At 42.7% G+C, this 10,498-nt stretch overlaps 1 protein-coding gene across 4 annotated transcripts in view; it reads right to left on the bottom strand.

Annotated features, from left to right (window-relative positions):
* Positions 1 to 1,887: 1,887 nt before the first annotated feature.
* Positions 1,888 to 10,498, bottom strand: part of MBD3 (methyl-CpG binding domain protein 3) — a 20,451-nt gene continuing 11,840 nt past the window's right edge. For all 4 annotated transcript variants that reach the window (XM_024218375.2, XM_024218374.2, XM_024218376.2 and 1 more), the window contains exons 6-7: positions 5,190 to 5,381; positions 1,888 to 3,735 (exon numbers count right to left, since the gene is read on the bottom strand). In XM_024218375.2, coding sequence (XP_024074143.1) covers positions 5,195 to 5,381 — 187 coding nt within the window. In that variant the 3' untranslated portion in view covers positions 1,888 to 3,735; positions 5,190 to 5,194. The remainder of the gene's footprint in view (positions 3,736 to 5,189; positions 5,382 to 10,498) is intronic.

Below are 10,498 nucleotides of genomic sequence, written 5' to 3'. Positions count from 1 at the left end.
ACCATGTATGTCTAGGAGGTCAGTAGTCTTATCAAACATAACTTTAAAGAGATGGCTGCTATGTAAAAATACACAGCTGTAAATGTTTTAATACAAATTATCTGGATTTTTTTTTTTTTAACCACATTCATAGACGTTAATTCGTCCCCACCCCACTGGGCTTTCCTGCACTTTGAGAACTCTTGTTCTGAAAGTAGTATAGCGCCCAAGCAGTTCACTTTACTAGTTTTCCCAGCACAATATGAACTACTCTGAAGCTATAGCTTTAAGGGTATTAAGACTATTTTCATGAAGTCAAGCGAAGTCATTTGAAAGCAATATAGTAACAATAGACGTTTTAGCCCTTGTCTGCACACAGGACTTTATCACTTTAACTACAATGATATTGTTAAAGTGGCACAACTCCCCTACAGAGGATGCAGTAATACCAGTATAGAAGTGCTTCTATTGGTATAGCTGTACGGGAGGTGGAATAAGCTATACTGGTATGAGGGTTGTACTGGTATAATTATTCTAGTTTAAAACAAAACAAAACACAACCACAAAAAAAACCCACTACACACCTAAACAAAATTGTTCTACCAGTACAAAATCTGAGTGTAGCATATACTTAAGGCTACTTGGCCCTGGAATTTGTGGGATTTGTTGTTTTTTTAAAAAGAATGCTTGGTGCCCGTGGAAGCTATACTAAGTTTTCTAATTTAAAGAGACATACACCTTCATCTGTGATTCTTCCCCAAAGAGGTTGAACTTGCTCCCAGATCAGAGCATGTTCTTGCCAATGGTGTTGTACCACACAGGTACTGGCAAGCACTAGCAAAGGTTAATGAATTTTGCCATGATTTCATTCATCTGTTATTTACTTTACCAATTCTGCCAGTTAACAATTAAACACCAATGAAGCATTGGCAACTTTCCCCGTCCTGCAAATGGGGACCCAGTGTCTACACACCAATCATTTCCACAGTGGAGAACTGTGATAGGAAAAATTAATCCAGATATCGCTGCATGGATATAGTAGAAAAAGTAGGTTCATTTTAAAATAGTCTTATTTAGCTACCTGTGTTGGTAAAAAAGTAAAATTATTTACATTTGTTGGAGAGTGATGAGGATCTTTGGCCACTTTTGGTGCTTTTAAAACAGAAGATTCATCACCACCAAATTAAATATATTTATAAAAAACTGAAGGGAAAGAACAGAATACCAATGGGAGATGGGTCATATGGGGGAGAGAAAAGAAATGGTCCTCCCAGTGGTTTCACTTGACTTTCAAATGATTTGGGATATTTATATTGCTTTCTTGAATCTCCTCCCAACCCTCACATCATATACATGTAAGGAAAAACTTTATATTCATGCTACAGAGAAGAATATGGGTAATCACTACATGGTACCAGAATTTCAAGAAAATTAAATATTTTCACGGCAACTTCCTACCTGCCCTCCTTACATGCAATGCAGAACAAGAGTAATGAGGTCTAAAGGAACAAGAATCTACTATAGGTTACAGCAGTGGTTCTCAACCTGCGGCCCGCTTGCTGCCCAATCAGCACAGAGCTGCGGCCCATGTGACATCCTCAGGGCCAATATAGTGTGGATGCAGTCCACATAATGAAGTTCTTAGGACACCTTGCTAGTCTCTCATCCACAATGAAGGCATGGGAGTACACTGCAATAAGGATCAGTTTTTTACATGGCATTTCCCTCCTTCAGATTCCAAAAAAAAAAAAAAAAAAATTTAAAAAAGCAATGCAAAAAAAAAAAAAAAAAAAAAAAAAAAAAAAAGGATCTCAAAATGCAATGCAGAGCTTAAGGACAGCTTGCAATGGCATAGCACAGATATTTAAATCAGGGGCTGACACAGACTAGAAAAAGTTCTTCTTTCTGCAAGAAACATTTAATTGAACACAATGAGTTACAGGAGGACAGGTTTACAGAATAATAACCATAACAGACTGTTTAAAAATGAAAACAATTCTAACTGGCAGCTGTACCATTGCCAAAGCAATGCCTAGTACAGCAGCAGTAAAATACAAATCCAGCCTTCTTGTAGTACTCCAAATGAGCAACAATCCTGTGGAATTTTTTTTAAAGGAAAGGGTTAATATAGCATCAGTCACTTTGACATGGGATATTTCTCAACCAACCCAGTGGCTTGAGTAGAACTACTCCCAAAGGTGGTCATTACTTTCCAGGAAATGCCCCTGGGTCCTCACTGTTATTGCTAAACATTCCTATTCGACAGAGGCTCTGGGGAGCTACTTCTGTCCCAAATTTTGGGATACCAGCAACTCATACAACTGGTTAGAGGTGCAATATTTGAATCCATCTTTTATATATTCTCAGCGGACACTTCCAGGCATAAATTATGCATGGATACCCTAAGACAAAAAGAATTTGCAATCAAGTGGATATTTTCTTCAATCTATAAACTCAGATCTTCGCTATCTCCTCACTCCACCCCTCACGGATGATTAATTTTCACCCATCACTAGTTTCCCTCACTACTTGCACAAGAAGAGACTGAGGAATAATTCAAGGTACCCATGGTGAAGCCAAAAAACTTATGAACACATTAAGGCAGGTTTCACATCATTTCACTGTTGGACAAAGAATGCTGGTCACTCCACTGCACATGCAAGTAAGAAAGAGTCAATGCTCAATAAAAAGCATTAGGTTCATTTTTAGATATTAATTATAGAAAAGTCAAAAACTTTTGCCTTTCTTGTTTTAAAAGAGGTCAGAACATTACTGCTTTCACGTACAGATGTATAGACAAATCTATGGAAATGGACTCCCTTCACTCCACACATACTAAAACAGAGATTGGAGTGCTTGGCACCAGAAAAGAGGAGGAAATTTTCCTCATTGTTGGCCAGAAATGAGTCATACTGTACCTTCTATTTTTAGCTGCGAAGGTGTCTCCAACCAGACTTACACCAAAAGTTGAATATTCATACTACACACTGATATACTTCGCTCTGAAACTCTTAATGAGCTATGTTTGGACACACACAGGCTTCCATGCCAAGTATTGGCAACTAAAGCATTCAATGTGGTGTTGGAACTAATTATAGAAACAGGTTGTCACTGATACAAAATTGATTCATAGAGTGTAACTTTCCAAGCTCATCGCAGCCTGAAGTGGAAGAGGCACCAACTTTTCATCTCTTAGGACTACTCATCAAGTCCTATCTGGTCTTAAGAGGAAAATGAAATTCAGTGACCTGAATTTACGTACGGAATGACAATCTACAACATACAGTCTGGTACAAAGTGGCCAAGGAGTGAAAGAGCATCTCTCTTGCCCTCCGTGTGTGTCAGGTGTGAGAAAAAAATTGTTTCTCTAGGTCACTGTTAAAAAGTACTAAGATAGAAAAGTCTGGAAAAATTTGACCCCATTGTATCATTGACCCATGAATAAGAGGGAATTTGGTTTCAAGTTTTAGCTCTCCCCCCACTTTTGCATTCCTTTATTCCCCTTCACACTTTTGTATTCCCCTGGCCCTTTAGAAAAGGAGGGGGAAGTGTAGTTTAGTTAAGTTCATCTTCAAAAATACCCAGCAATTAATGAGCAATCAGCTTCTCAACTTTTTCCTGAAGTGGACATCGAACATGCTCAAAGGTACAGTTGGATGGTTGGTGCAATTTAGTCTGCAGACACTCTTGGCTTTGTAAATAGTTGTGCTGACCCTGCTGATAGGGTTTAGACTAGGAATTCTTAGATGGAACTCCCTGGAAGAAAGAAGCAGAGAGAAACACTTGGTAAATCATCAGGGACTTTTACATTTTTGTAGTAAGTGGTCTCTTTAAGGATCAGGGTGAGGTCTCATCTAGATCTTCAACACGACTGCCTCTTTGGCCCCAGCTTTTCACCATGGTAGTCGGTTATCTTATCTGGCTGGCTGCTGTTGCTGGAGTGTTTCACCAGAAAGGACCAAAAGGTATGGAGTGCTCAAATAAGGCTACAGTTAATCCAAGTGGCAACACAAGGAAGAGGAGGGAGCCCAAATATAAGACAGCATCTTCCATAGGCCACACAAGTCCCATCATAATGATTAGCCTCCAAGTATGGAAAAACAAAGGTCACTCCTGATCCTACATGGCACTCAAATGCAACTGTCACTGCCTCCAAGGGGGGCTTTTTCTTTTTTCTCTTGTTCATTTTAAGGCTCGTCTTCCTCTAAAGTTTTTATTTCTTGCCTAAGAAGCTCACAAGTCGACAGTCTAAGTAACAAAGCCGCAAGGATACTGGCTATCTCATTTCAGTGACAGATTACTGGTTGCTTTTCCTGGGATATAACTTAAAATGATCAAACATTAAATAGTCATTGAGTGCTGTTTTTGTCTCAGTGCATAAATTTAACATATGGCTCCTGGCTAGGCTTGTAACAAAGCAATACATCAAGAGAACACAAATAATGTCAGCTTTCTTTCCATAACATGGCTTATTGTGTTTGGGTATTGCAGTGCATATCATACACTAAATGAAGATCCATGAAGTATCTTGGGTTGGCACCACATTAAGAGGTGAAGATAAAACCACTGCTTGATTTTTTTTAAATTAATATTAGTTAAAACAGCTGATTATGGAATAAATAGTATTCCTTCAAAATGCACCCACATATCTTGGTTGTGTACTAAGCACATGTGATAAGTACCAAGTGACAATCTGGGAGAACAAAATCCTCTATTTGATCCAAAGAATAGGTACAGAATAGTCAGTAACAATGCAAGCTCACTCCATATATGTCTCCACCAAAGTATCTCACTCCTGGCCTAGAGGGACCACCTAGCTTCTCTGCTAAGAACATCCAAAGGGGGTTAATCTCAGTTGTGATGGTGTTATGACAGAGACTCCTGTCAATTTAGAATTAAGCCCCCCAAATTACTTTCACATTAACATTAACATCAATCCCACCCCTCCCCGCCACAACTTCCAGGTCACCATCACCATGCGTGTAGAATTGAGCCTGTGAGATAAAGTTTAAAAACTAAACAACAGCTCAAAGATCCACACTAAACCTACGTATGTTAAAAGAAGCTCCTACCCCCTTTAGTGTGCATACTGGAGAAGAATTTAGTGCCAATTTTAAGATTCCCTTTGGATACATTTTCTTCCTCACTACAGTTCTATTCAGTTCAAACTGAAAGGTGAGAAAGGAGGTAAGAGTCAGAGTTACCATTACCTGGACTATACATTCTCCATCTCCTGGTCATGGTCTTGTTCCTCCTCTTCCTCCTCCCCTTCTTCATCACCCCCTTCCTTCTCTGAAGGAGCTTCCCCATCCCTTGCTATTTCCTCCACATGGGCGAGCATGTCAGCCATCAATGCTTCCTCCAGCCTCTTCCGCACCTGCTGCACAAGCTCCTCCTGCTTCCTACCAGGAAAGAATGAATACTTGTATTACTTTTCACAGCTGCCAAATTCAAGGGAAGGAGTGCAAATCCCTCAGCTGTGAGGCTGCAGAAGGGTGATGTAGGATGCTACAAAAACAGAGTATTTTAAAATATCACATCATGTTTACATATATTTTAGGTGGAGCTGGTAGCAACAACAAATTTGTCGAACACTTCCCATAATATGACCCTGTTTTCAGTTGGCAAACATTTGGGCTGAAATTTGGCATACCAAGTGTCTGCCTCAGCACAATCCACTCTCTCTCACACACACACACACACACACACACACACACACACACACACATATCCAGGAGCCACGTCAATTATTTCTTTAATTCTTTAATGCAGCAGACATGCACACTAGGTAGCATAGTCACTTGGCAGCTGAACTTCTCAAGTTAGAGGTTGGAATACAATTAGGACACTAAACAGATTAAAGGCAGAAATCAGACCTACCTTAAAATGTTTGCTGGAGAACATCACCCAATTTAGTTCATTGCAGATATCAAACAATGGGTCAATAAACTTTCTATTTGTGTGGTGCACCAGCAGTTAACTATTCCCAACCCTGTGCCAATGGAGGAAGCAGGTGCACAAAATGTGAACTGGATGGGCCACGTTAATTACTTCCCTGCATGTATGAGATGAAGAGAAGCACAGACGTTTACCAGACAGAAAAGGATGTTAAGGCCCTCTGAGGAGAAATGTGAGATAGGGGAAGAAGCAGTAATAACGGACAGTGACTTTTGAAAGAAGAGGAATGGATTGATTATATTCCAGGTATAAAGAGTCTTATCACAATTTACATTCTGTAACTGCCTTACTTTGCAAAAATCCAACAACTGAGGTATTTGGCATCTTCATTTTACAATACAGCAAACAACGAAGTAAACACCCAAAGGATTTTAACTCTTTGGCTCATCAGACCTAAGACAACATAACTTGACACACATCCCCTTGTACACAAAAAACTGAATCCAGATCCAGAGCCATTCCTCAGAAAGGATATGTACTCATTATCCACAAACATCAGAGAAGAGGCAGCAGGACAATGCCAGAGCTCAGCATAATGAATCTGAGGTATTCTTGCAAATGGAAGTCAGACCCAGAATCTAATGTTTCCTTGACTTTTCAGCACACGACAGGCTTGCACGAGTTTAACTTTCCTCTACTGGGCAAGAGAAGCACATCAGCCAGCCTAGGGACAATTTTAAAAGTGTCTTAGACAAGGACAATTTAATCTTCAAACTTGTTGAATAAAAAAGGTGCTTGTCCCACTATTTTTGTAGACATACATATAATGGACATGAGTACAAACCAAAGTGCATGGAGTGAACAGCTGAGGATGGCCAGAAGAGGAATTTAATAACAGCAGGGCATAGAGAGGAAAAAGCAATTTCTTCTGCTTTTCAGTGTAACTTACAAGGAAACAAGAGGCCAGTCAGACATACTAGTCAGTCACTGCAGCCAGTATTTAAGTACAGGTCAGAAGCTTGAGTTGTGGAGAAGAATTACATTTCACTCACTTAAACCACATCTGTCACTGTCCATGGCTGCCAAACAAAGGCTAACTATTTATCTTACAATTCTTCTTCTATAAAGATCTTGTAGGATCTCTCACTCCTAGTTTTTAGTCCCTTAGGCCTGAATCTGGCAGAACTTCCCTATTAAAGATTTTTGACTCTAAGGCATCAGAACAGTACAAAGCCGTCCCTACTAGTCAGCATGCTCCAGCCCTTCAGAGTACAAATGCTGCCTTCAGAATGTTCCAGTCAGTTCATTGGAATGAGCAAGAAAACATCAGATCAAAAATGCACTCCAGAAAAAGGCACCTCAAAAGAAAAGTAACCTCCACATTCTGAGGAGATAGGCAGATGAATGAGAATCCTATACGATATCAATGAAGCAGAATTACAAGGCAAATAATTTTCTCTTTTCTGCAGATACCATTCTATGCAGCAGTCTCACCTCTTAGAGAGCAAGAAGCTTGAGACATGTCCCCCCCCCCAAAAAAAAGGACTGCAAAGTTGCAACAAGTAGAAATAGCAACGCCAATGCCAACAGTATAGAAAGGAGAGGTTAACTTTCCTTGTACAGTAACTGGAGAATTTGGAGATGTTTTTCTCCTATGGGTGCTCCACATCAGGATGTGCATGCGCCTGTGCGCGCCGGATCGGAGATTCTGTCAGCAGTATTTGTAAGTCCATGGTTACACCCTACACATCCTTGTGCTCCAGCAGAAGGGTACATAGGGAAGGTCAGACCTGTCGCTGCTCCAGTTCCTTCTCAACCATGAAGTCGAGAAAGAATGACTCTGGAGCAGAGGGGAAGGATGGCAGATTGCAGAGCATCCATCGGGACAAAACACCTCAAAAACTCCAGTTATTGTACAAGATGAGTAACCTCTCATTTGAGTTATTGTCCCTGTGGATGTTCCATGACAGGAAGTTCCTGAGCAGTACCCCAATGAATGAGGAGGATGCTGAGGAGAAGAATTCAATAGGGACCATAGAAGAGCATCACTAAAGGCTACGTTAGCTCTAGAAGCATGCACAAGAGCATAGTGCTGGGAAAAAGTGTGCACCAAAGACCAGCTGGCAGCTCTGCAAATGTACAAGATGGGACCTCTCTCTATCCCAAGCTAGGTGCTCTCTCCCTGATATGCTAGAGTAATACATTGTTGTTCTATTGTCCAGCCAAAGGGAACAGGTTTCCCTTCCTCAGTGGTTGGAGAAATCATCCCTTGCTGATGTAATTTTCTCTTAGTGCCATACAGAGAAGGCTTTTTATCTAAGTGGCAAAGAGATCCAGCTTCAGTGTTCCACTGGAGGAAAATACCAGGAATCAATTAGCCTGCAATTATGTTCTCCTTCCTTATCAAGTACATAACTAGGAACATCTCGTGGAATACAACCTACTCTCTCACATGAAGAACTTACTGACAGAGGAGGCATGACCCAGCACTTCCCTGCTGGTGGATATAAAACATGGTAGCCTGATTGCACCAGAATAGCTTTTTATTTATATCTCAAATCTCTGATGGTCCTTAGTGCTAGAGGACCACCCTCAACTCCCTCTAGAAGAGGCATAATGGCTCCCTGAGTAACCTTCTACAACTTTTCTTTGACCAGTTATTGATTCAGTTCCCCAAGATATAGGATAGGACTGAGCCCAGCTACCTTTTTGACTATCAACATCTAGAATATATCCTTCTCTCTCTTTTGTCTACTGGAATAGGCTCGATGACCCTCTGCCAAGAGGAATTGGCTTTCCGACAGCAGCTCTTCCAAATATTGAACAGCCTGAGACAATTTTTGTAATGGGCAATGGAGTGTTTTCTGAAAACCTGATCTCGTGGCCCCCAGCAACAATGTTCAGGACCTGTACACCTAAAGCGACTAATGACCTTAGATGGTAAAATAGCTCCCACGCTGCCTCTGGCAGCGAATTCCTGGCAGTCTACTGTCAATAGCAGGCTTGCTAAACACTCTGAACCCTTGCAACAATCTTTCCGTTTTTAGAGCGCACTAAAAGGGGACTGAAGACCCTTCAACTTCTGATACTGAGGAAGAGGGCTATTCCATTGAACTTATGTGAAAGATGGTTTTTGAGGTAGGAGTCTTTCCATTCTTTCCTATAAAGCAGTGATTCTCAAACTTTTGTCCTGGTGACCCTTTTCACACAGCAAGCCTCTGAGTGCGACCCCCCTAATAAATATATAAAAAAGTGTTTTTAATTTAACACCATTATAAATGCTGGAGGCAAAGCGGGGTTTGGGGGTGAAGGCTGACAGCTCACGACCCCCCACATAATAACCTCATGACTCCCCGAGGGGTCCCAACCCCCTGCTATAAAGGACCTAGGGTGTGAGACAGGCCCAAGAGAATATCAAGTGGTCCTTGTCCTCTTTGCCCTCTGCAAAGAAGCCTCCATCTGCTCACCAAACAAGTTATTCTCTTGTGTAGGTCAGGTTTTCAAACTTTCAAAGGACTTTCTACAGAAACCGGTTATCCACAACCGAGAAAGCATACAGTCATCCTATATTCTGAGGCAGCAGCCCACTCCAAAGACCCTTCCCCAAAGTCACTCAAACATGATGTCAGGTCAGTTCTACACCCTTATGAACTAGCTTTTTATCTCATGGCATTTTTCTTGAGTAAGAAAACTGCCCAGAGTGGAGGTGTTCTTCCACAGCTCCACCTGAGTTTTTGCCATGAAAGCCTGGTAGTCCACAATGCAAAGGGCTGTAGCCTCCGTCCAAATGAATTTCAATGCTGTAGCTCAGGAATCTGGGGTGCAGCATTATAGGTAAAGAGAAGCTTCCTACTGGACATGGCCCTCTTCCAACACCAATCTTCCATGGAGAGGGTGGAAGAGACAGCCAGAAACATTCCTCTGGGACAGTAGTCCCCAAACTTCTTACCTCATGCCCCCCTTTATCCCTGTTTGCGCCTGCCCCCAGGCACAGGGGGGGCCAGGAACGGAGCTGGGTGGCACGCCCTCCTCGCCCCATGGGGACTGGACTGGGCCCCGGCCTGAGCCCCCAGCTGTGCCTCCCTCCAAACATTCCTCCATGCCCCCCTAGGGCATGCCCCACATTTTGGGGACCTCTGCTCTGAGAGGATGTAATTTTTTTTTCTGCCTTTGAGACTGAGCTGATGTGCAAGGAGTTTCCCACACCTTTTTCTTCAGCTGGTTCAAAACAGCCATTCCCTACTGCAGGAGCGGGCAAATTTTTTGGCCCGAGGGCCACATCGGGTTTTGGAAATTGTATGGAGGGCCGGTTAGGGGAGGGGGTCGTGGCCCGGTCTGCACCCCCTATCCGCCATGCCCCCTCCCCCCCCCGGGCCTCCTGCCCCATCCACCCCCCCGTTCCCTGACGGGCCCCCCCAGGACCCCTGCCCCATCCAACCACCCCTTCTCCCTGTCCCCCGACTGCCCCCAGAATCCCCTGCCCTTGACTGCCCCCCGCCACCCCATCCAACCCCTCCTCTCATTCCTGATTGCCCCCCCGGGACCCCTGCCCCCATTCAACCCCCGTTCCCCGCCCCGACCAGCACCCCAAACTCCCCTGCCCTCTATCCAACCCCCCCCC

The sequence above is a fragment of the Terrapene carolina genome, unplaced genomic scaffold, assembly GCF_002925995.2.
Source record: "Terrapene carolina triunguis isolate 2854851 unplaced genomic scaffold, T_m_triunguis-2.0 Scaffold194, whole genome shotgun sequence".
NCBI classification, from domain to species: Eukaryota; Metazoa; Chordata; order Testudines; family Emydidae; genus Terrapene; species Terrapene triunguis.
The sequence above is the reverse complement of the archived record's forward strand: the minus strand, read 5'-3'. Positions and strand labels throughout refer to the sequence as shown.